Consider the following 27,778-nt stretch of genomic DNA (forward strand, 5'->3'; position numbering starts at 1 on the left):
GGGGTGTGGTGTGGGTGCAGGGGTTGTGGGAGAATGTGGTCTTGGCAGGGGGGTTGGTGGTGTGGAGGTGAAGGTTGGTATAAGTAAACATGAGCTCTGACCACTGGACCAATAAGCCAGCCAGAACGCATGCGTGTGTGCGCTTGCGCGTGCATGTGTGTGTGTGTCAGTCATATACTATGCATGACAGTGCAAGAACATTTAAAGTTCTGGAGTGCTGCTGTGATCAGAGTGGTAGAATGGAGGTGAATTAGTGAGCTTAATCAGCATTAACAAGAGCTCCCTGAAGAAGAGACATATATCAATAAAGTACCCTTCTCTCTCTCTCTCTCTCATTCACTCGCTCACTCTCTCTCTCTCTCTGTCAGACACACACACACACACACTCACACACACACTCCTGTTCCTTTCATTCCCTTTCCAAACTATGCCTTTGTATTCTTCTCAATACCTCAAATTCTTGTTTCCTCCTGCTCCATTTCCTCTCATCCACGCATCTTTTCTTTACCCTTTTTTCACTCTTATAGCAGACTTTAACTCCTTCCTTCCTCTTTGTCAGAATCCTCATCTTTGGTATCCCTCAATTTCCCTCTCCTCTGTCTCTCTCTCTCTCTCTCTCTCTCTCTCTCTCTCTCACTCTCTCTCTCTCTCTCTCTCTCTCTCCTTGTCATTATAATCCATTGGGCCGACTGCACCCCGGTAATTAAAAGCCATTGATTGGGGCCCATATGGTAAGTATTGCGGACCGCAGGAAAATGGTGACTGGGCACTCATGGGTCATTGTTCCTGCTAGCCTGAACAGCAGAAGATGTTATCAACCCCCCAAAATGGAAATGCATGAAAGCTGTTCTACTGAGTAGTTTAGGACTAGATGTGGATGAATAATCAAGATCTGTGGAGGTGGTGGTGGGGGTGAGTGTGAGTGTTTAAAAATGTTAGAGCTGTTCACACACTTAAGCAAGCAAAGGCATGTCCCACATGCATAAAGCTCAATCGTCTACCTCAGTATTCAACTGCAGAGAGAGAGAGAGAGAGAGAGAGAGAGAGAGAGAGAGAGAGAGAGAAAGAGAAAGAGAGACTGACTAATTAACTGAGACCAAAAAAGAGCAAAAGGCTGTCAACTGAAATGAGCCACATACTTAAGACACACACAGTGGAAGAGTCTCTGTCACTGCCAGTGTAAGCATGTGCAGTCATTCTCCCACTCTCTCTGCCTCAACCCCCTGCCCACACATACATACAGTCTCACACAATCTTCTTAATCCTACGCCTTGCTGACTCAGAAACAACCACAAATACACTTACCTACAGAATCTTTTAACATGCCTAAAGATGCTTTGTCAGTCTCCAGCATATCACCCATTTCTGTTGTTCCACTGGAATAAATCTTGTAAATGTGAACGAGGATTTACCAGCACTGTATGTTTACAGAGAGAGAGACAATCACTATGGGAGACTGACAGACATGTCTTAGATTTTGCAAAAAAACACACACACACACACACACACACTCCAATAACATCTATGTGTGGTAACATCTTGACCACCTACCACTCCCTGCACACACATACAAAGGCAAACATACTAGCAAGACTCACAAAGCCACATACACACACACACACACACAGTTGCTTTACTGCCAAAGTTTTATGATCTGTGTGACTAATTGTCCAGAAGTTGTTTATTGGGATCTCCAGTGCTGCGTGTGCATGCTGCTAAATTGGTATTTCGTCTTCTGGTGTCGCCTGAAGCCATTGCTGGTTGGTCCTTTAAACCCCCCTAGCTCTTTGCCCTATAAATCTACCCTGAGGCCAAGAGATTTCTCCTTCTCCCCTGCATTAACTCCCCTCCCCTCCTCCCCGTTCTCCATGCCCACTCTACGTTCTCTCTCTCCTCCCTGAACGAGTGATCAATTAAAATCCTGTTCAGTTTGCTGTGAGCGTCAGCATTTCCCCTGACTGCCTCTTTCCCTCTATCACCCCCACCCCCACCCCTCACTTTTTCCTCTCTGCCTCACCCTCTCTCTCCAGTCCCCTACCATCCATGCCATGACTCATTTTTCCACTTGGCTCTCTGTCATTTCACAACCGTGCTTGCGGGAAATGATGGCGGACAGGCAGGGATATTGGAGGCCAGGACAAGAACTTTATTCACGGGTTAGGAAACGATGTGTGCCCACATCTATGGCATGTGTGCTAGAGAGAGAGAGAACACAAACGAGACAGACACATAGAGAGACACTGATAGCGAGGGAGAGACGGGATGAGTCTGGGACAGAGGTAGAGAGAGAATATCTCTTTCTGTCACTCAACTAGCCATTAAGATTAAAGATGGGCATTGGGGAAATTGCACAGTAAATGCTTTGAGAGAGGCAGCTCCAACAATCTGACATCTCCGAATGTTGCTTGACAAATGCTATGTGCTGCTTGACCTCACAGAATCGCATGTGATTAATGTCCATGTAAAGAAGCTGAAGGGTGGAGCCTACGAGAGGACTGGGTTACTGGTCAAACACTGTGACACGCCACTCATACCAGTTACAACCAGCCCTCACATTTCCGATATCTTATGGATCCTTCCAGAAGCCAGCATGGACAGCCCACTGCCAGCAAATGCAGTAGGATTTTGTGGGCACCGAGATCAAAAATATAGTATGATATAATTAAACAAACTAACCCATTACTGATCATTCAGTAACCAGTGATCATTCTGGTGTAAACATAAACAAACCAATACTATACAGAGTATGTTCTTTTAAACAAACCATCTTGTTCACAGCTACAATTCAGGGGTAGCACTTTATAAGTCATTTCAGAATGGCTACATGAACAATTCTGGAATATTTAGTTGTTTCTCTCTCTCTCTCGCTGTGTGTGTGTGTGTGTGCGCGCGTGCGTGCGTGCGTGTGTGTGTACTTAAATGTCTGCATTTTTCAGACAAGAAAAGAAAAGATAAAGGGATAAATCTAATCTCACAGTGATCTTGAAATTGGATCTGCCTATAAAGGGCATGTATTCTAGATCACACACTAACAAGGTTCAGAGCCTGCAGGAGTAAAATTTTTTAGAAGCATTCAACTGACAAATTCCACATTTCTACAAAATGATCTACAATGGTATGTTAGCTGGAATTCCGCTTGCCAAATTCTATTCTGCAGCTAAAACAACAAAGGGAACACCTTATTTCTTCTCTTCTTTACAATGATTTCTCAAGAGGAAGTGCAGTCAAAGTTAGCCACATTACCAACCTCAGTTAGAATGACTAACCCAATGTCTAACCCAACTAAAAATGACCATCCTGAGGGAAAAAGTGATGACTGTTCCTGGAAATGTCAGCATTCCACTGCTATTCCTTACTGTCACTGATCAATGCTCAAAAGTTCAAACAATGTAACCCAGACTATAGTCTGCAAAAAGACAGATTTTTTATTACCCACTTGTAAGACTGAATATGTAATGGTGCCTCTTGAGAGTTTTTAAATCTCAAAACAAATTATTCTAATATTTTTAGATGTGTTGATAAGTGTGACCACATGTAAAAGTCAACTAGGCTGCACTTAGTATACTGGTCAAACAGGTAGGACTGGAACCCATACCAAACCTTTAGAAATGAGAGACAACAAGTGAATTTAACAATTTCTCACAGCAACCGTTAATGTAAAAATCCTATGAACAGGATCTTGAAGGAAACAGCATGGAGGTCACAGAAAGATCAAATGTGGAACATCAGAACCAATGGACAGTGGTAAGGATCTCTTAGGTCTGATTCCTTCTCACGTGCTTCACCCTGTGCCACTGGTCCAAACATGTTGCTTTGGACAACAGTGTCAACTAAATGTAAATCCTGCCTGCGCTGTTTGATCTGGGACCGGGAAGTAGCCGGCATGTGCCGGCACTCCAACATTCTCTTTCCTGTCACCTTCTTTCTGTCTTCTCGGAGAACAGTGAAAAACGGAGAGAAGTGGGAAATTCTGCACGATTCTCAAGGATTCTTTGCTGAAATGTGCCTTGAGGCATTGGGTTTAGTTTGTCTTTTTCTGTCTCATTCCCAACTGTTTCTCTTTTCTGCTCTTTTCTTTTTCTTCTTTTCTTTTTCCTTGACTCATTCTTTCTTTCCTTGCTCTTGCCTCTGTCTTCTTTCCTCCATGATGCCATACTTCCTCCAATCTCCATACCTGTCTCAGGCACATCTGAGGAAGTTCTGTCTTCCTTACACCATGTCTGCATCCATCTATATTCCAACACTCCTTCACTCAAGCTGCAGCAGGAACAGTTGCCATCCACCCACTTTCTTCTGTTTGCTGTCAATCCTTGGAGAGGAAAACAAGAAAAAAACCACTTGCGAAGATGAAAATTTCTGTTTGCAGTCAATACCACCCACACCATTTGTCGACTATGTGTGAAGCACCTTCTCTCCTTTCACGTTCTCTTTTGTTGATCCCTCTAACCAACTGTGTTTCCCAGTCAGAGCACATGCATTCCCAAAATATACTTGGATGTAAAAAAGATCTTGCACTATTTAAACAATAGTTTTACCTGTTAAACAAGGCTACTGCCTTCCTTTCTGTGTGGAATCATGCTCAGCAGGATACTGTTTCCAAAGCTGCAGTTTTTATCCATTTCATCTCTTGTGTCTTTTCATTTTTTCACCCTGATGCCTAACCTGGATGCAGAATACTTGACCACGGAGAATCCACCAGCAACCAGTGAAGGTTCCATTGCGACACACTGAAGGTCATCACAGTTTGGCATAACTAAGAGGGTTTGATACATCAATTTTCACCCGCATAACATTGTTTCCCCAAGCTATAAAGTACGGTCCATTCAACATTCAAACATTAAACACCTGCTTCTCTCTCTGACAGGAAGGTCACTGAGAAACAGCTTGAGATAGTGGAAGATCTCCCCAGTTACAGCATGGCCTTCTGACGTCATTGTGCATCCCCTCATTGTGCTTGACAACGACTTGTCAGATGAAGTCCTTGGAAACAGCCTCAACGAAGTTGGGCGCTGACATGAGGATGGAGATTGTGCAGATGATGTTGAAGACACTGAAGGCCACCAGGCAGAGGCGGTCGATGACAGCTGCCGCAAACTTCCATTGCTCTGCTACGCTGTCATTCTCATCCTGTGCGCGGAAACGGTCAGCCAGGTAGCGCACTTCATCCAGGATGGCCTGCAGCTGGGCGTCGCCACCACTGCCACTGCCTGCAGAGCATGAGCAGGCGCCTCCGCCACCCGACACTGTGCTGGGGCATCCTGTGGCTTCCAGGTTGGGCGTGGGGGGGGGTGGTGGGCTGCAGAATTGCGAGGGCAGGTGTGGGGGTGGGCTAGATGGTGGGGCTGGTGGCAAGGAGGCAGGGATGGAGACAGGGAGCGGGACGGCAGCAGCCCGTGAGCCACCCGACATGCTGTTCCTGGGTATGGGCTCACCTAGCAGGCCCAGCGGCGATGCCTCATCCAGGCTGGAGAAGCCGATGTAGAGCAGGTTACCATTGTTGCTGCCAACACCGCCATGTGAGTGCAAGTGGTTGGGGTGGCTACCACCAGCAGCTGCGGCTGCGGCTGCTTGTAGCAGGCTCTGGGGATGGAGCGGGTGCAGGGTGGTGGGTGGGTGGGTGTGGGAGTGGTGGGGAGTGTTATGATGGTGGTGGGTATGGTGGATGTCGGCCGAGGCAGAGCCAGCCGCATTGGGCAGGCTGCCACTCTGAGAGTCTGAGGAGCAGCGGCGGAGATGTGGGGCGCATGGCGGCCGTTTGGGCACCTTGCCCTCACCTGGGCGCTTCATGCGTAGGAACCAGGCCACCCACTGGAGCAGCACCAGCTGCACCTGAGGAGTCAAGGTACAAAATGAGAGAAAGAAACATCATAAAAAAACTAGAGGTGGAAACTTGCAGATGGTTAAACAGGCTTAGCTGAGGGTTAGTTTCCACAAGCCCGAGCCATTGACAGCTCCAAACAGATTCAGTCTAATTTCACAGCATTACTTGGGAGAAAGCTACTTTGAGAAACAGAGATGTGCAACATGTATAGAGGACAGTCAATTGGGGGGGTTGAAATCAAAAAAAGAAGTGACAGAAAATTATTATCTTGCTCTGCATATGCGCAAGTGGTAAAGGTGCCTTTGCTGTCACCAGTAAAGGTATGCGCTGGCTTAAAGAGATGAGGCTTATCCTCAATTATGCACACCCATTCACCGATATAATACCTGCTTAGTCCAACAAACTTTTTGCTGGTAACTGATTTGCAATAAAATTCGTGTGCCTACCTGAGAGGCAAGGCCTTGCTCCACATATCATGGACATAATCGGTCAATGCCAAAAAGAACAGAACAAAAATCCAAAGCAAAGTATTCACAGTGAAGTTTGTTATGTAAGGTAAGCAGTATGTGTCTACAGAACTTAAGTGTTCTGAGATGCAATATATTCAGATGTAGACAGAGTGCAGTTAGGTTAGATGTGATACTTCCCTGAATGAATGTACTGATTTATTCCTGGGTTTCTTCACCCAGGTTAGCACCTACACAAAAGTAAATGGTAGTAAATAGTAAATGGGCTTGTTGTCATTGTTCATCTGTCTACATGTTACTAGACTAAAATCCACTTAAATAGCACATAAAGTAACTGTGATTCTCATACCAGAATGACAGTCCATGCTCAGGCGCTGTACAGGCAAAAATACACAGTAAGCCATGGGTCACAGATAAAAGTGGAGTAGGAGCATGTTGCTTGATTAACTACATCTCCCAAGGCTCCACTCATCTGAAAGGGAAGCAGCTCACACAAGTGAGTGAAACTTCACCTCACAGTGAGACCAACAGCCTGGTCTTCGATTTCTGGTGATTATATGGACATGTTCTTAAACTGATACAGCATGTATATGTTATTATACATTTATAACAACATAGTGCATGTTTTGTAATGTTACGATTTAAAGGCACCCATTTTGAAAAGGTAAAAAAAATAGTTTGTCCTAATGTGCCGTCATTAGCCAGTTCCACTAATGATGAAGCTAGTCAGCACTGAATATAATCACTGCCATTTTCCCTATTGTAATGCTAAGGTCACAACAATGCAGTGGCAGTTTGATATTGGTTCCTCCGGACTGAATGAGCACACTGGTTATTGGTTGCCTTTTGGTGAGGCTGACATTATAAGCAGATAGGTTCGATTAAAACATCCAGCAAGTTGATAATTGGCCTGCAGAATGCCAAAACAGGGCCATTCATCAGAACTGATAGACTGTGTATCCATATCCACCTGTACTCCATTTTTTTATTCACCACAATTTGGCAGGGTTAGTCTATAGCATTAGTGAATGAGGTAACTTGCTGACACTTATCAATATGATGGGGAAAAGAATACATCACATACGAGATGGATGATGTGTGGGTCAAGGTAAATACTGAGTAGCAGAGAGGTACACATTCACTTTAATGGGCACACATGGGTATGTGTGTGCAAGAAAAAGAGAGAGAAACAGACAGAGAAAGAGACTTACCCATTTGGGCATATTTCCTCCATTTGGGTCATGATGATGATATTGTAGCACAACCACAGTTGCTATTACTGACATTCCAACAATGATCATTATACTAGCAAAGTACTGCCCTGAGAAAGAGAGAAAGATAGATAAATAATGCTTTAACTTTTAATTTTTCAGTAAAAAGTCTTCTTGCCATTCAGGAAAACACAAAATATTGGCCTATAATAAAAATTGAAGAAGAAAAAAATCATGAAATGCAGTGAGGGGAAGCAGAGACAGTGAGAGATATGGAAAATATGAGCAAGTGAGAGAGAGACAGAGAGTGAGAGAGAAAGAAAGAAAGGAGGAACTCTATGTAGGAAATAGGAGTGAGCAATTAGGGAGGAGAAAATGAAGGAAGAGAGTTTTATATATATATATGTGTGTGTGTATATCCCCACAGATCTAGTGGGGGGACTATAAATGAGGGAGAGCAGAAAATGAGGAGGGTCTTCGGCCCACTATACCATTGTTGCCCATCGATACCAGTGAATTTAGTTTCTGTTCAAAATGTATTCAGCCAATTGCATTTAGAAGATGAGCAGATGGTGTGGTCCCCAGAGCAAGACCAGCACACTTTGCCATGGTACAAAATGACGTCCAGTTTGTTCTAAAAACAAGAGCTCGTGGTACTTTCAGGACAAACTTTTAACATTTACATTCATTTCATAATCCTCTAATATGGAACACACTTCATGTCAATTAACTAAGTGAACTCTAAATGAGGAGTAAATAAATTAAACTGAGTTACATCTCAGGCAAGGACCCAAATGTACAAGATAACCATACACATAGTGTTACTCAGTATACAAAGGTATAAAAAATCACAGACATTCACATACGCACACAAACACACGTGCAGACACACACACACACACACACACACACACACACACACACACACACACACACACACACACACACACAAATATGCACACACAAACTTACCTATGAGTGGAATGGAGTCAGAGGTGGCAGGCATAATTTCTGCTACCAGTAACATGAAGACTGTGAGAGAGAGAAGAACAGTAATACCTGTAGAGACAGAGGGTAAGGGATAAAGTGTGTCAGTAAATGTTTGAGGAATGGTCTGATGCAGTAATGAACTTTTACTGGGATTTAGGACTTCCTATTAGAACTAACCAGAGTTAGAACTAACCAGACTAACTCACATGACCACTTCAAAGCCAGGCCTAGGTGAAATGACCCTCCAGATTGGATAGATTAGTATGGACCGAATTTGATTGGTGTTGATTGGCTAATGTGCTGTAGCTTTATGGTGCAATACATAAAAGGCATTACATTGGGCAATATTTCATCCCCAATCCCACTTTACTCCCAATCATGTCCTCCTCTCCCTCCTTCTTGCTGTTATCCATCTTTTCCTCTCCTGTTTTCTACTGTGTCCATCCATCCATCTCCATTTCACCCTAAATCCCCTTCAATCTTCTTGTGGTCTCTTTTGACTTGCTTTGAGCCCAAATTTCAAAAGTACTCTGCTGGCATAACAGCCAATAAAACACCTGCAACAAGCTCAGCTGCTTGACAAGATCAATAGACAAGACTGATGAACCTTTTACAAACCACTATAAATGACCCGGCCCCATTTAAAAAGACGAAGACATATCAATAACCAATCAGTGCCAGCCATCAGTAAGAAATAACAAGCAGCCCTTTAACCTGTGATATGAAATGTGTGTATATATATAAAAACATGCTTGAACATTTCCAGCTGTAAAAAGTGTATTCCAAATGTTTTGGGAGCTTTCCATACAGTTCTTAGTCTTTGTCAGGCTCCACATAGATCCCCTCTCTCTCTCTCTCTCTCTCTCTCTCTCTCTCTCTCTCTCTCTCTCTCTCTCTCTCTCTCTCTACATTGATTTTGTTTAATCATGTCAATAGATTAATTACCCTATATAGGGTAATATACCCTATATAAGGTCTATAGCAAAGCATCTTTCTGAGACATGGCTTCAGTGAAAAGCATGAAAGTGGTCAGATTACTCCTTAATGTTTGCATTCAAAACAGAGGTTAACAGTTTGCACCACTCATAATTTGGTTTCAAGAACTTGTTTATATATAGATTTCAAATATCGATAACGGACATCTTATGTGATATATAACAAGTCTGAACATGCAAAGGTATATGCAAAGGGGGCATGGCAGTTTTTGTCTGTGTTTTTTTTTTTTTTTTTTTACTGGGGGCATGGCATCCACCACATCCCCCTCAAAACAAGCCTGGTTATAGTTTAGGCTTAACTGTTTGATGTTTTACACTCCATCTCTGTTGCAATTACTACCTGTGTGGATCTTTTTAGCTTTCCATGTTGGGAAAAAGAAAACAAAAATTGGATGCACTTTATTTGGGATGAGCAGAAAAGTCATTACACTGCAGCAGGAGGCTGGTGCAGGAGATGGGCTGAAATTGTGATGTATTGTCAGCAATTGTTGTTTTGAAAAAGTTATATTCTGTGTGAAGCCAGCCTCTGCACCTTTCCGACCACATCAACCATGCACCACATCACTGGCTAGCTGAACGTGCTTCAAGGGGTTTGCTGACTTCCCTGCTCTGTGTGTGAAAGCTGACAGCCACGCAGGACTGGCTGCACCTAATATAGCTACAGGCTATAGGATGCAAATCTCTTAACCTGCTGGGCCACTGGAGCCATATTATCAGAGCCAGAACAGGAGACTCTATACATAAGTGGGGCATCTACGAGACCAAACAGGCATTGGCCTGAAATGTGGAACTCCCACTTTTACTGCTGGTGAGATGTGCTTTGTAAATAGCATAGCACAATAAGTGTTGTATGGTAAAGTTTTATGATAACCCCCAAAACTATCATGCCTCTCCTCTCCACTGGCCTAATTACCGAGTGAGATCTTCTCTCCAGAGTCAGCGGGCAGCAGAAAGATGAGCAGTGTCATGGAGGAGAGAAGCACGCAAGGAATGAGTAGGTTCAGGGCATAATAGAGCGTCCGCCTGCGGATGGTCACCACAAACGTCACATCTGGGTATGGCTCCTTACAGCAGTCATAGAAGAGCTCATTCCGGGTGCCAGGCATTCCTGAGGGTATAACAGAGGAGAAATATTCGCTTGAAACCAGTTTGGTGCTGCACTAAAGACTCACACTCTAGTGTGAGTGTAATGTCATCAGGCTTTCTAACAAAGACAAATAAGTGAATTAAGATCACTAATCACCCATAAGCTTTCATTTGTGAGTTTAAATATCTGCTGTTTAAATATCTTTATTACTTATTGTAGGGTATTGTTTATGTTGTTTAACAAACTCTAGCACTTATTGTTTATCACACATCATTGTTTAAGATAGACCCTATGAATTTTGTACTTCTAGGTGTCAGCATTGCTCCCTGTATTCTACAATATTCTAGTTCATTGGTATGTAGGACTCTAACCTACTGTACTGTACTAGGATATATTCTATGAGTAAATGACAAAGCACTTTTGTAAATCACTCTGGATAAGAGCGTCTGCTAAATGCCATAAATGTAAATGAAATGCTGTTTTAGCTATTGTATGATCCTAGTGGAAATCAAATTAATGGGTTTGCCTTGCAGCAGAAGCCCAGACTGCCTCCAGTGCCATTGCCTGTAATGCCTCTGGAGGTCTGCCCCGATGCTTCACTGTGGACAGGTTCAAATTGTTCACGTCCCCCTGGACAAGACGTGACACACCTTTGCTCCTAGGCTCCTTTTAGTGTGCATCAGCAGAACTACACCATGAGGTGTTGTTTTCTCTGTGGCCCTGGGAGTCAAATCCTCATCTATTGCTAATTGCTCAAGCGTATCTTGGTGGAGTGCAGCTAAGGAGGCAGAGTAAAGGGATTTTTAATGTTCTGCTAATGTCCAGCAAATTATTTTTCACGTTCAGCTAAGAAGCAGGGTAGGACGGACTGAAAGCTCAAACCAAAAGGGAAGCACCTGATGCATGAGAATGAAATTATGATATTAGGGAGTAGGTGTCGTATGAAAGATGACTTAGCATCGAGGGAGGTGAAAAACGGAACAGAAGAAAAAGAAAATAAAAGAATAAAAATGAGAAAAGAGACCAAGATGGGCAGTGTTTGAACTCATTTTTATCGACTTCTGCTTAGCCACTTAATTCAATTGAACATAATCAAGTTGGCTCCCATCGGATCAGGAAAGACTGGAGGCCTAAACGTAATGGGGATAAAGTCAGCTGGTTTCGCTTTGCAGTGTGGAAGAACTGTTCATTCTGTATGAGGGTTCTCCACATATTCCCAGTGGGGCCTCGGTCAGGTGTCAAATGGGGTTTTTATTTGTGCTTACTCCAGTAGAAATCCCTTATGACATTCACACATGCCCAAATGGGAACAGCTCATGACAAAACCTTTCATTCTTTTGTCTCATTCAACTAATTAAATTCAATATTAATAAAACAAAAGTGAACTCGGTCAGTCAATTTATTGATAAAGATTGCAGGCATCAGCAGCACAAATTAAATGCAAAATGCTTTCACATTTGGATAGTCATATGAAAAACTAAGAATGGATAAGGTTTAATACCCTTTCTTATGACTATATATGCAGACTCCAAAAATATTTCTTAGTTGTTGCATTTCCAAAGCAGTTTTGGTGACAGCATGCTCCAAACACATGGAATGAATATGTGGCTAAATATAAGCACATCCTTGAGCAAACATGCATCTGAAAATTTTCCAGATTTGTTTTTTTCACACACTGAAAACATGCAAGCACATTTAACATCTCACCTTATTGGTATATGTTCTCAAATCACACTCCATTACTAAGTTTTCCAGAAAAAAAATGTCATTAAAGCCCTAACATGTTGTGTCTGTAATAAGCATGCCAATCTTTAGTAATGCAACAAAACTAGTTTACAGAATTAGAGAACATGAACAAGAAAACAACACTGCAAGACACTCAGCATTCTTTGCAGTCTTCAAGAATGCTTGGATGCAGTAAAAGTACAGTAAAACTGAGAAATGAGACTGGTTATGTTGGTTACAGCATCTACAAGTAAGGCTTCATTCCAACAAGCAAATCCTGCATAGTTACTGAGAACTGACTGTGGTGTATTGGTGCAAATGCCCTACCCCACATAAAGCCAAGATTAATTTTCTTCTACTTTCACAGCTAAATTAAGCAAGCAGAGTCCACAACTAAGATAGCTGGATTTTATGTTGCGATATTGTCCAATGAGCTGTCTGATTATCTCCAGTTCCAGCCAACCAGTACAGAAAGAACACACATCTAAGCCCTTCATATACATGGAGGATTCTGTAGCTACTGAGAAGAGGTATTCTCCATCTCCACTTACCCACAAGGTCCCACTCGCCATTGGGCATGTAGCCTGAGATATCCGCCTCACTCATCTGGAGGTCCAGCAACCAGCCATCGAAGGTCCACGAGCCAAACTTCAGCTCACACTTCTGGATGTCGAAGGGGAACCAGCGAACATCCACATTACAGGTGCTCATGAAGATACCTGAGGATGGGTTTAAATATGATCATAAAATAAGTAACCAGAGACATGGACATCAAAGAGATGTGTCCACCATATGCTAATGTAGGACAGCTTGAACAAGATTGGTAGTCAGACATCTGTAGGCCAAGTCCCACTTTAAATAAGGGTGTCTTTGACACCTATGCACAAGCACAGTCAGTTAAGTGTTAGCCACAAGATACCTATGTCCTTACAAATGCTCAGATGTGGGTTAGTGAACATACAGCAGGAGTAAGACACATGTAGTTATTATGATCATACCCACCTGACTGTGTTAGTATGCAGATGTTACAAACAACTCTATAAAGTGGGACCATGCTTACATTTACATTTTAGTTACATCTTACATGGTCTGTGCAAAAAATGTTGCTTATAGAATTAACCCACCCCACTATGAAAAAATACCAAGATTACCTATATAAATTGATTTTCTTAAATATTGTAAATGTGTATATGTATATTTTACAGAAGCCTGCTCCAGGGTTTTTGTATCGATTATGCTTACTGTACTGTGAACTTGTACTGTGAGCATTGAGTATTGAGTATTCAGAGTGCATGAAGTGCCATGTCACTGCGACCTCATCTTCCAGAGACAGCAAACAACTCAAAATTAAATTAAATTGAACTCTCTATTTTTGACAGAGCACAGTGCAGGAAACAGGACAAATACTCACAAGAAGATACCTTTCTAGGCTACTCACACCCAGACCTACATACCTTCACACACACAGGCAGGGTTGATTAACTCTGCAGCAGAAGTGAGAAAGCCAATTTGATAAGGCGCTGTGAACAAACGTCAAAGAGAGCTGACAAGCAGCACTCAAACTTCTCATTGTAAATGAGCTCAGTTTGAACAAGCAGACCTTGAAAATGCTTTCTTACATCTCATCACTGCTGAAGTAGTAGCCTTAACAATTGTTAAAGCATCAAAACACTGAAAATTAAACCCAGCATAAAACAAATGGCACTGAGGATATACCATACAGATACAGGGAGGACACGAGAAACAAGAAAAAAACATTTAAAGTTTAACGGAATTAGGGGAAAAATGATTTAGAGCTACAATTTATTAACTCTATACAGAAGTGCAAAAATATTACATGGACTGAATACGGTATACAAACTACTTTGATGTCCAAGTAATTTGCTCATGACAGAGTGAACCTTAACACAAAACAGCAGGAGAAGTGGTCTCCGAAAGAAAATGATCATCTATATATGGTGTAAATGTTCTCTGAAAACTAGCTTCCACACAAACAATATTACTACTCCCAGTCAACCCAGAGCTGCCTTTCACTCAGCTACACTGTGAAAGAGTACCAAATCCAGATGACTTTATGACTGAGATCATAGGAACTGGGGCTAATATCTGCTTTGACAGCTTTTCTTCACTCACTGATCAGTAGTGGGGAAACAAAAAATAAGAATGATCTTGAATGAGAAAGCATACAATATACATAATGAATATTCATAAAGAGTATGCAGAATGAATATACATAATATGCAGAATGAATATACAGAATGAATATGCAGACTGAATATGCAGAATGAATATACAGAACGCCTGTGCTGAGTGAATTGTAGCAAATAAAAGACTAAACTAATGTCTGAGCTTCAATTTCTAAAATGGCCATATTGTTCTGTTGCTCTGTGCAAGCACTATTGAAATAAATGCTGTTTATCTACCTTTTGAAACATCATCTTCTGACTGTCTATATGTTTACATTTGCATCTCAGTGAAAGCATTTTATAAATAACAGAGAAAATGGCCTATGGCATCTCTAATGGCTACTGCAGGTTCAGCACCTTCCATGTTAGTGAATAGAACAGAATCAGTAAAAATAAATAAATAATAGGTCTATATTTATTGTCTATATTTATTTTCATTTCTCCACAGAAGGAAAACAGTCCAGGTAATATCAACAACAGTCACCTTGCGAGATCAGAATATTTTTTACATACTTTTATATGCTATTCGCTCAGTGAAAATACCGAGCCCTGAATTATGTCCAATGGTTTATCTTTTCCACACTGGATGCATTCTAAAAGTAATCATGGTTATTGCTTGAGGAACTTGCAGCCGCTCTTGATGGCCAAGGAGAAGCAGTCAGGCAGGAAGCTCCTGCCAGAATCTTGGGACAGCTAAGACAGGCACACTTTATGATGTGGCAGGGAACGACAAGACAAAACAGCAATGGCATCTAAAGGGAGGAAAGAAAGCAATGCAAATCCTGTTTTGGGTTGTATGTAATGTTCCCAATAGTGCTTCTACTAAAGCATTTCACTGCACTTGAAGAGAAGTACCATTTCCTGTTTTTCTACAAAGACAAAATGCATGAATAATCCATTTTACTTCTCTGTTTGTTTGTGGGGGGGTTTTAATGGTCATATATCACAAGACATGTAACTCATTTCTCCATTAAAGGTAAAGATTTTAATTTGTCCTATAAAAATTAACTCGTGGAATTCATTAGTTACTAGCTGCTGACTGATTAACTGAGTCATCTGAATTAACTAATTCCTATGGCCAGGTTGTAAAGTAAAAGTACCGCTCACTGTACACAGAAAATGAAAACTCCCATCCAGCAGGTCTTTCCTACCAAGCTTTCAATCTGGTGACAGTAGCCCAGTAGCCTTGAAAAAGGCTCCAGCCTTGTGTTAAGCCTCTAATCCCATTTTTGGCACACAGCACTGACAACCATCTTGTCTCATCATCAACATGCCATCTGTACTCTACAGGCTATCAGGGCAAGAAAAACACAGTCAAACCCTTAGATAAAATGCTAATACTGACATTTGTGGCCACTGTTGGAAACTTAAACCTTGACTGCTGCAGATAAAACTTGCTCAGAAAGCATTTGATGGCTGAGCATTTATACAAAGACCTTTGTTACAGAAGCATGTCTGCCATGCCAGAAGAAGAAAGTCCTAGAAAAGTTTGTCACCAAATAGCACAGACATTTCTGTTGGGGTTTTTTGTGATTGCCTTCTGAAGGAAACAAACTGAATAATATTGTGCTTCCATCCACCCCCAGTCCTCAGATGGCAAAACACCCCTGTGCCAAAATAGCGACAGTAGCATATGTTTGTCTGTGGAGATGCATCTTCAGACTGCAGCTCTGTGATGTCATCAGAGTGCCGTTTGAGGGCCACTTTTTGCCACCGCATTCCAATTCTGCTCCCACATCAGAAAGCTACATGGCATTTCTCTAGATAAGAAGCAATTGGTTCCTCTCAAACAGGTAGAAAATGCTTTTGATCCATATCAATAATTCAAGATTTTACTACAGCTCTCTCCTCAACTCCATCCAGACACAAATCTTGCCTGAAATTTGTGGGATTCTCACCATCGCCTGCTGATTCCACACATGGGAACTGTGTATTTCAAATCAGAGGCTAATCAATGAGAAAAGCTAGCAGGCTAGTCACGCCACTGTGTCCTTTGTCTAAATGGGCCAGCAGCCAGGGTAGGTAGACATGAAACCAGCTGTGTGAGTGTAAGAGACATCTCTGAGAGCGGAGAAATGGAGTTGAATTCTAGTGGGGAAAAGGCTTTGAATGTCACAGAAGACTGAGTACTTTTGGAGGCCAAGCGTTTATTCACACAGTATCGCCTAACCCTATTCCAAGTCAAGTCATTTTAAAGTCCTTCTCCTGGCATTGATTAAATCCCTAAAAACATATTTGTTTTTCCAAGAAAAATCCTCTAAAAAGGGCTTAAATGTCACTCTACATATTTGTCTTCATTCAGCAGGCATGAATTTATGAATTCGCAAACAGTCTCTGCCCATCTCCACCCATCAGCCTCTTGCCTACAGCTTGAGCTTACTCATCACCTCCAAATCTGCTCCTCAAACACTCAACAGTGGTTAAGATACTCAACTAGTAACCAGAAGGTTGAAAGTTCGAGCCCCCCTGCCACCAAGATGCCACTGTGTCCTTAACCCTCAATTGCTCTCATTGTACTCACTCATAATTGTAAGTTGCTTTGGATAAAAGCATCAGCTAAATGCCATATGTACTTGTTTTCTGAATTGCAAACTACTGTACACTACACAATGGTAATATTAGAGTAATCTAGATTGCACAAAGAAAATATTTTTTTATTATTTCATAAAGGGCATATTCAGTTGCTTGCCTAGGTTTAAACAAATGCATAACAAACAACTTCCTATTAATTAAACTGATTAATGTTCTAATTATGCAGTGCAGACTGTATGGACAGTGATATAGTTTTTAATTTCTTCATACATAGTCCTTGCATTTTAGGAGACCAGAAGTTTAGTTTAGCTTCTTGCTGCTCAGTTGTTGATTAGTTGTTATTCAATTGTTTCTTGGCCAGCACTAGTATGAGCACAACTGAGCTAAGAGCAGGTCTAGAAACTGAGATGCATGAAATGCAGTATTTGCACCAGGAATGTGTTGCTCTTGTCCCTCAAAACACAATACCAAGGCCATGAACATTAGGTGTCAACATTAGGTGTCAACATTAGGTGTCAACATTAGGTCTCAACATTAGGTCTCAACATTAGGTGTCAACATTAGGTCTCAACATTAGGTGTCAACATTAGGTGTCAACATTAGGTCTCAACATTAGGTGTGTTAACATTAATTGCTTGGTACCATGTTATCAGAACTCACTTGAGTATACCAGTATAATTGGTATTATATAGCACCTTTCATAGACTCAAGGTTGCTTTATAATAACAATAAAGATGGAGAAAGCAAAAAAGTGAACATTAATTGATACATTCAACACAATAATTAACAATTATGAATAGGAAGAAATGTTATGAGAAACATTGAGAGAAGAGGTATGTTTTAAGTTGTGATTTGAAAGCATGAAGAGCAGAGATGGAGAGATTGAGGTAGAGTGTTCCATAATTTTGGGGCCATGACACTAAAAGATCTGCCTCACACAGAGACCAGTCTAAACTTGGGGATGGAGAGGAGACCTGCATTAGAAGACCAAAGTGTACTGGTGGGGCAGTATGAGTGTAGGGGTTCAGCTAGGTAGGGAGGTGGAAGTGAACATAAGGAGGAGCATTTATACTGAATGCGTTCAGGCATGGGGAGCCAGTGTAAATGATGTAGAATAGGGCGATGTGGGCTGATTTTCTAACATGTAGTAGAATTCTAGCGACTGAATTTTGAACATATTGAAGTGAGCAGATGGTTTTGTTTGGGATGCCAATGAAGAGTGAGTTATAGTAATGAAGATGGGAGGCGATGACAGCATGAACTAGAGTCTCAGTGTCTTGTTTGGAGAGCATGGGCCTAGCGATATTACAGGGAAGAAAAATGGCATTTTTAACCAGTGACTTGATATGGGGTTCAAAAGAGCATGAGGAGTCAAAAAATATACTAACTGTAGATGAAGATTTGACCAAGACACTGTCCAGATCGAATTCAAAATTGGAGGATTTTGAGATTTTGGATTTAGTGCTTATGTTTTGTTAGAACTTATGTTTTGTCAATATTTAGTTTTAAGAAGTTTATGTTCATCCACTGCTTGAGATCTTGGATACAAGAAAGTAAAACATGAGTTTGTGTGTGTGTGTGTGTGTGTGTGTGTGTGTGTGTGTGTGTGTGTGTGTGTGTGTGCGTGTGCACGCGTGTTTGTGTGTGTTTGTGTGTGTGTGTGTGTGTGTGTGCGTATGCACGTGTGTGTGTGCGCACGTGTGTGCGTGCATGTGTTTATGGCTGCCATATATATGGTTGACTTGACTTGAAGATTGAAGATGAAGAGTTCCTGACTCTAGTGTGAGTGAGTGTGTGTTGGGGGGTGGGGTATTTATACACACATCACTGAGACTGAAAGCTGTGAGGGTTCACATAGGTACTTTATTTTGCAGTGCCGAGCCTGTGCAGTGTCTGTGGGTTTATTTAAACCTTTTGGATTATAGTACCATGGTCTGTGTGTCAGTGTGTATGTGTGTGTGGGGGGGGGGGGGGGGGGGGAGTAGGGAGAGAGATGGAGAGTTTATTTAAATCTGTCTGCCTACAATACTGAGCTCTGTGCATTTGTGTGCATGTCTGCATATGAGAGACTCTAAGCAAGAAAGAGAGAAGGAAAGGGAAAGAGATAGAAAGAGAGAGTTTAATGCTGGTTTGCTGTTTACTGATGTTGGTTGGATGTGTGTGCCCAGAGCAAACACCATGTTTTTGCTGTAGTATATATTTATATCAATCATACAAAATTAGTACATGCAACAGAAATACCACTGGATTGGCACCAAATGCGAGTGAGAATAATATCACCGGATTCCTTTCAAATCAAGTCATAAGAAAACTTAAATGTGACACCCAGTGTTCCCCCTATAACTTGGTTCCTGCACATTATGGATGTTTTGTTTCATTTATTACACTGAAAAAAAATCCTTGGGCCTTATCCAGTTAAATTGCGCATATTAGTTCTACATGAGTTATTTGCTTTCAAGGTAGTTTATACATTTGTGTTGTTTCAAATATGTTCAAACAATTCAATTCAATTGCATTTTGTTTGTACAGCACTTTTAATGACAGTTATTGCCTCAAAACAACTACAGAAAAATCCAAGTCTAAACCACTAATGAGATTGTGGCTCAATAAAAAATAAGAATTAAAAAAAGAGAAAATAAACACTGAAATCTGCTTCACTTTTAATACCTTTTGATGTATTTCAGAATTCAAACACCTCCACACACATTCATCACCATGCTGCAATCACATAAATATTTCATAAATGTTTCACCTTCAGCTTGCATACTTATCCCATATAAATATGTTCCAAGTGCCTCAGTTGTATCCTTTATAAAAGCCTTTATAAATGCCTTTTTCTAACAGCTGGCACACAGTCAAACTCTACTTTATATTAAACATGTGAAACACATGTTCACATGAAGTCGGATTTTACTTCTTTTTTGGCTTTACAAATCTGAGCACACAAGCTAGCTGACCTGGCCAAATTAGAACACCACACACTGGTTAAAATTAGGCAGACTCCTGCATCTCAGGATCTGGGGACCTCACATTTCTAATGAAGAAATGATAAAAGAAGCACGGCAACTGCTAAGAATACTTTGTAGTGAGAAATCAAAAGGGAAAAAATTAACAAAAAATTAACAGCTAGGAACAGGTGGTCTGTGATATCTAGCCAGTTTAGCATGGCCTTCAAGTGACCAGCATTTAAAATCTATCAGCAGCATTGTGGTGTGCTGTTCTCATAGCGATAACAGTTACTACAGATTGGTAACTGCTATTGTGATCTTGTTAATCCATATATTGATACATAGCTCTGAGCTTTTACATAAAACATAAAAGAGACAGGTTGATAATTAGCTAGTTTGCCCACTTCATTTAGTTCTGCTCTCTTTGACTGTCTTTGTCAGATGATGTCAAGATCTCACTGCACATGAGAGAGTCAGTATACCCCTCCAGACTACAGGGTTTTCATTCATAAATTATAAATATGTTTAGCATTTATGATTCAAAGTTGGGTGAGCCACAACCATCTTGAGAGTATATGGGGGAGGGGTGCAAATTAAGAATAACTTCATACCTCACACAACTGGATAGGCCTAATTTGAAGAAATAATCCTTAAAAACTATCTTGGAACCTTTTACATCTGATGGAGATGGGTGAATCAGGCCCAAAACTGACCCACTTATAATTTATCATTGGCGCAGCATAAACAACAGATGTCTCATTTTCATGTCCTTTCTTCATTATGGCAATATTCCTTTTTTTATCTCTGCATTATGCAAAGAGGGCATTGCTAATTTATTCAAATTAGAGTTTTTCAACACGCCTACTTTTTACTATTCAGGACATAAATATTTAGATACATTTATTGGGTTTAAATATGTGCTTAATTTGCATTAACAAAACATATGCCTTCAGTACATTTTGCAGCTGGCTTCAACAGGAGAAGAACTAACCTGGAGGCAGGTAATTGCAGTAGCCACTGGAGTTCACCAGCACGTTGGTCTTAAAGGTCGAGTCAAACTCATCATCGGCACTGTGAGTAGAGAGAAACACACAGTCAAACACATCTCATCTATGTGGCTCAAGGTTCTCAGATGAAGGGGTAGGGGTGGGGGTGGGGGGGTTGGGTGCATCGCTGGATGTTTTAGTGGTTCCCCTACTTAAAGCTCTCTACCCTTCAAGGCTAAAGAATTATTCGCATTTTTTGGAAGTGCCACCGGAAAGCGCATGACCTTGTGGGTAATGTCAAGAGTGGGGTATGGTTTGTAGGATTCAGGCATGGCGATCATTCTTTCTGCCCTCCATTTGAAGCATGAGTTGCATTATCCTAAAGCTGCAAAGCGAAATCAGTTAATCAGCCGTTTGAGCCAAGTGTATTTTCCTCAGAACTGTTTACATTGGCCCAAAGGCAAAATTTGCACCCCAGTAATCTGTGGTAGTTCATCTGTTTGGCTTTGTACTTTGAATTAACACACAGACGCTGCAATCCAAAGGCAGTTAAATCCATTTTTTTATGATTCAAAGTTCTCTGCAGTTGTATAAAACTATGACTCATTAGGTATGCAGCAATGACAAGTTTCTCAAGTAGGATAACTTTGGAACTTTAAAAAAATTCCCCTTACAGGAGAAAAGTTAGCCATACTTGTGGAATATGATTATGTATGAACACTATATAACCTATGCTCTAAGGAGACAAAAATGATAAGGACTGCAATATCCTCAGATTAGAGGCATGTTGGTCTTCAAACTTTTGCATGTGGGTGTGAAAGGTCATTTTTCTACCTGTTGTATAGAAGGATGTCTGGTGTCCAAATTTGGTCAGTGGTAAATCTAAGGTTTTTCACTCCTGGATATTCTGACTGGTTCCACTGTAGATAATGATCATACCATCGCTGTGACGATAGACAGATAAGACATGATGACATATATTTAAAAACAAAGAAACAAAAATTAATATTCAGATTGGATTTCTTCCATGGATTTCACACATTTCCATCCATTAACACCTCCACTGAAACACGACTTCATGTTTTGCCAAATGTAACACGGCCAACAGAACCACTGCCAACATGCCCTCTGGCACCATATGTTCATGTGTGGTCCCCGCTTGTGTACCCACGTTCTCCTCCCACCACGGCTCATAAGGGGCTTGATAATTAGCTGGTGAGTTTAATCAGATGAGCTGGATGAAGTATAACACTGCACTTTCTAACTCATATTTCCAGAACAAGACTGAGCACCACAGCTGCCTTATAATGCCTCTGGGCTGGAGACTGACAACATATTTTAAAATGTTTAATTACAATGTAATAATTTGTGAAATTATGTAAAGACCTTTATACATGGATCTATTCCACAAATCATCAAACAATATTTTAATATTAATAACTGTTAATTAATTTGTCCATATAAACAGTGACTATATAGTAAGTAACACCACTACTTTAAGGTTACGTTAATAAAGCAGAGCTGCTTTTGTGACATGAAGATGATAATGTTTATTATCTGTAAAGGGAATAGATGTATTTGATCTGGACTTTGTCCAGTCCTGGATTCTGTAATCACAGGTAGTTCACTAACACCACATAAACACTAAAGGATTGTATACTACACCGCAATTTATACCTCTACATGTTTTACTAATGTACAAAAGAGAGTAACTCCAGTTGGGGTACAGATGTTAAGGTAATAAAAACTGCAGTGTAACTTACCTTTATTCCTGTTGAAATATTACTGATGTCAGTGTCATTAATATCTCTGCACTTGTTCATACAAAAACCTTCATTTTTAATAAATGGACTAACAGTATATTCCATAGTTTACAGGAGACTCACATCCATCCCCAGTACACCCCAACATCAAACTGTTGTTCTGCTAATGGTATAAACGATGTTGATTCATGCATGATTTTTTTTTAATTATTTACAGACAAGACTTAGGTTTCTGCCCAGTGTGCTCTATTCAGGCTCACCATGTTGAGCCAAATGTTGGTGGTGAGAACCTGATTCTTCTCATCCTGTAAAAGAGAGAGATATCTTCACAATAATTTTCACAAAGTGCATGTCTCAACATTGTTAAATGAAGTTCTAAATAACTAGAGTTATATAACCACTCACAGCAAGCAAGGAAACGCTCAACAGACAGACAGATTCACACATGGAAATCAATTAACCTAACCAGGTACAGTGAATGTAGAAAAGCAAAACCCAGAGAAAAACAAATCCTACAGAAAAACAAAAAGTTACAACCTAAGCAAGTCCAATTTTCCATGGTCAAATTTAAGCAATTTCCAGAAAACCAGACAGAATACAATGAGAGCACTCAGGGTCAGTGTCACAGAGCAAGCGTATCAACAAAGCAAGTGAAGAGGGACATAGAATGCCATGCCACCCCACTGACAGTGAGAAAGGAGCAAAATGATGGGTAAACTTCCACAAGGATAAAGAGCACAATAAACAGCTGTTGAGGTGAGCAATCCTTTGGGTCATCATGCTAGCATATAAAAACATTTGGTAATATTAATCATTTACACTTATAGCATGACACAAAATGCAAAATCACTTTAGACAGACAAAACCATAACATGGCCAAACTATGTCTCAAAGTTACCAAGGAGGTGATTCAAAGTTGCCAAGGAGGCAACAAAACTCATATTACAATCCAAGAACAAAGAAACACGATCACAGAATTAGAAAAAGTAAAGACAGCAAGAACACTGGTAACCCTGGAAACGGTCAACTAAGGTGAGAGCATGAATGACGGCTGGAGATACACACCACATCCATGATCTGTACCAAACTGAGTGAGAGGACGACTGTGAGGGGCTGGGAGTCATTGGCCACTGGCCGTTCCATCGGGTTGTAATCCTTGAGCAGGCTTTTCAACAGAGCCCTCTGGTAAGGGCCCTGCACGGATACTGTGAGAGAGACATAGAGAGAGCGCAGCTCTGTCTGATAGGCACGCAAGCAGATGGCGCAAGCAGTCTTCCGAATAGTAATTGACTGCACACCTAGTTATGCCATCACAAACATCCAAACTAGAACAGGACATAAATACAAGGCAGTTGAATTTGTTTTAGACTGGCATGAACCACATTAACAACATTAATCATATTACCCAGGTTGGAAGTGTGGAGAAGGCTAAAAGAGGGCAGTTGGGGTAAAATGCAGGGAGTTGGCATTTCACATGGGGTTTAGGTGGAGGGGATGAAAAAGTAGTGCCAATGGCCACATAGTCAACCTTTTTGTGTCTTTAAATGCTAAGGATTAACCAGAAAAGCTCAAATTCTCCACCAATTGTGCAGTGCAAAAGGATCTCATATAGGGGCTTTTTTCTAGGTAAAAAAATGGCCCAAGAAGCTCAATCAGGAGATAACTGCAATCATATATCAAACATTTACAACATAGAACTTACGGGTTAATGTGGTGTCACAAACCCAGCAAGAAGATAAAAGAGGAGAGGAACAGAGAGGGGAATGTGACATGAGTACAAAGTGTCTACACCCTACGGTCCACTAATCCAAGATCAGTACCTTACTCACATCTGAAACAACTTCAGAAGAAGCATCAAGCATCAGTACCAATCCTAGATAATTAGAAAGGGGCATCACCTTCAATCGGCAAGAAACGATGAGTGAAAGAGAAGAAGAATGCAGTTAGAAAGAGTGAGACCCACATGCATCCCCCCATCCAGATCACTGATCAGCACGAGTGCTAACCAGGAGCAAGGTTCTGCAAGGCACTTGTTGAGCTGTGCAGTGGATTTGTGGGAAACATCTATCATATCCTTTAAGGAAGGTTTTGGGCCTCAGACTGTCTCTCCACCAAGCAACATACGTGATGTTTAGAGTTGTGTCTCAACCAGCAACATGTCTGGTTTTTAGTTGTGTCTCAACCAGCAACATGTCTGGTTTAGAGTTGTCTCAGCTAGCAATATGTGTGGTGGTTAGTTGTGTCATGACCACATATGTTGTGTGTGTGGTGTTTAGAGTTGTGTCTCGCCCAGGAACGTGTGGTGTTTAGAGTTTCACCTTCATTAGCAACATGTGTGGTGTTTACATACATGAAAATATGAACAAAAAAGGTGGGCAGCCAGGGAGCACACACCCCGCCACCCGACCCCATCACTCCTTTCCCAAACTGGAATTTATATTTCACCTCTGACGTTATTTCACCTCTGGTTTTGAGCTGCCTCTGTGTCTGAAAAACAGGGATTGATATGGACCCAGGGACTTACAGTGTTTCACTGCTGTAAAGTGCTGCCTAGCAATTAGACACAATGTAATTTTGTTTGGAAACACCATTTAACATCACAGATGAAATAAAATAAATATAAACAAATTCGAATAATTAAGGTTTAAGTTTCAGGGGCAAGGATACTTTCTGTAATATTGCTTTGTAATATTCCTATGTTACATGAAGTAACTGCACTGTTACAGCTAACCATAATGTTACATTTGAAAGTTACAAATTTGAAAGTCAGATAAGGTTTTTAAGATTCATTATTCTTATTTTAAAGGTTTAGGTGCTCTAAGCTTGTCATAATGATTCCTGCAGCATAATCAATTGTACTAAAAATGCTATACTGCTACAAATGCTTTCTGATACTTAAAACTCCTTGGTTGCTACATTAAAAATATATGAAGCACTGGTGTGTTCAAAGAACTCCTTGCAAAACTCTTTAGTTCACATCTTGTACACTATGTAAACGCCCTTGTGCCTTTTAAAGATACAACTGCTCCTCATTGTTTCTGAGTGATTCATGAACATCTTGCAGAGTAAATAATTCATCATCCCCTTATCCTGCATGTTTCGTGAATAATACGGCCAAAGCTCATGGAAGCCAAATAGATTCTTCATTTATTTGTAATTCTAAACCTTTTAGCTTCAATTTTGAGTTTAGGCTGGATTCTACTTTCTCTCATTGTGAACATAATATAAACATAAAACAGCAAAGCTGTATGTATGTGTTTAAAGGTATATTTAAATTATATGATGAGTTAAGTTATTCAGTTCAGATTTTCTCCCTGCACCACTGTGTTTCTGTAATCCACTGTAAAAAAATTATCATTATCTGATATTGCAGGTGTTATAAGGAGTATCTGATGACACTGATGCGACACTTATTCCAGCAGGATGCTATAACAAGAAGGTGATTTATGAGAATACAGTGCCTATGAATCACTGTGATGGTGACAGTAGCAATGAAAGTTCAAAAGAGAGAGAGAATTACCCATAACAATTCACTGTCACACACAGGCTAATACTCCTTCACACAGACACACACACACACACACACACACAATGCCTCTTGACTCCACTGCAGCAACATGTCCATAATAACATAACAAGGCTGCCAGATGGAATCACAAATCTGACAGTATCTCTCTCTCATTCTCTCTCTCTTTCTATCTCTATCTATTTCTCTTTCCTCTACCAAGTCCTGTTTCTCCTGCCTGTTTATTCATGGATATGGATGAATGCATCCAAGGCACAGTAAAGTAGAGAGACATAGAAAGAGAGGGGGAGAGAAAGGAGGGGGGAGACGAATAATAGGGGGGAGCTGAAATTTATGATTGCAGTTTCCTGTGCTTCACCGCTAAAGCATGTTTCTCTTTCATTTCTTTCTCTCCCTCTCTTTTTTCTACAGTAAAGAAAAAATCTGTCCGTTACATATGGAAACAGTGCATTAATGTACTATGCAAGCATACAGGTATATCAGTAATATAGTAATTACAGGGAAGCAATACTGGTGCAAAGCAAAGTGTACTGGTTTCCCACAGACATTAACATTCTCTTCCAGAGTATTCTTTATCCATTTACCACTCATACGACCCCCCCTCCCACACACACACACACACACACACACACACACACACACACACACACACACACACACACTCAGTGAAGAACCTACCCTGGACCAAAGCAGAGATTCCAAACAGAGTCAAAGCCAAAGAGTGCCACATTCCAAGTGATATGAAGAGGACAGAAATGCAGAGACGAGAGAGAGAGAGAGAGAGAGAGAGAGAGAGAGAGAGAGAGAGAGAGAGAGAGAGAGAGAGAGAGAGAGAAGGAAAACAGATCCCGAATGAAGAGAGGAGGAGAGGAAGAGAGAAGCAGGAGGTGCTGTGATTCGCACACTGATCTGAATGAATGAGGGAAAGAGGGAGGCAGAGAGGGGAGAGAGAGATAGAAAGAGAGAGATGAATAGAGAAATGGAGAGAGATAGAGGGAGGGAGAGAGGGAGCCTACGCTTGCTCCTCTGAGCCAGCAACGAATCACAGTGAGTGAGCGGATAGAGGAGAAAAACATCTGATTGATTCTAGACATACGAGTCAGCTCGCTCTCTTTCTCCCTTTCTCTTTCTCTTTCTCCTTTGCTCTTCCCTCTCTCATTGGTGGAAAGCACATTGGGGCCAGACAGGAGGTCACAAGAAGAATAATCTGAGAAAACAATCAGACTTTTCTCTGCCAATCCTGTCTTCTTTAATCTCGCCCTTCTCTACCTACGCTCACTCTGTCCCACCTAATCTCTCATTTGCTGTTTCTGTCTGTCTCTCTCTTTTTATCTCCCCTTCTCTTTCTTTCCGGTTGCAGGGGATGTTGCTGGAGCAGGAACACCATATTGTAGCAGTGAAATAATGAGGCATCTGATCCCGCCTGAAGGCACTGCTTACGTGAGCTTGTTTTTTAGGACACCCAAAACGTGTACAGTGATGAACTGTGCGAATGAGAGCACTGGCAAAGTTGCATTTTCTTGGATGAGTTACCAGCTTTC

At 41.1% G+C, this 27,778-nt stretch overlaps 1 protein-coding gene across 1 annotated transcript; it reads right to left on the bottom strand.

Annotated features, from left to right (window-relative positions):
* On the bottom strand, positions 1–27,145 carry chrna11 (cholinergic receptor, nicotinic, alpha 11). Its single transcript, XM_027002315.3, has 10 exons — positions 26,916–27,145; positions 23,777–23,916; positions 22,972–23,016; positions 21,783–21,892; positions 20,954–21,033; positions 12,848–13,015; positions 10,398–10,592; positions 8,472–8,558; positions 7,500–7,609; positions 1–5,829 (listed from the first exon to the last, which is right to left on the bottom strand). Exons 1-10 carry the CDS (start codon positions 26,965–26,967, stop codon positions 4,969–4,971), a joined length of 1,848 nt encoding a protein of 615 aa, XP_026858116.2. The 5' UTR covers positions 26,968–27,145; the 3' UTR covers positions 1–4,968.
* Between the last annotated feature and the right edge of the window lie 633 nt (positions 27,146–27,778).

This window comes from Electrophorus electricus, chromosome 2 (assembly GCF_041902795.1).
Source record: "Electrophorus electricus isolate QZ-2024a chromosome 2, ASM4190279v1, whole genome shotgun sequence".
Lineage (NCBI taxonomy): Eukaryota > Metazoa > Chordata > Actinopteri > Gymnotiformes > Gymnotidae > Electrophorus > Electrophorus electricus.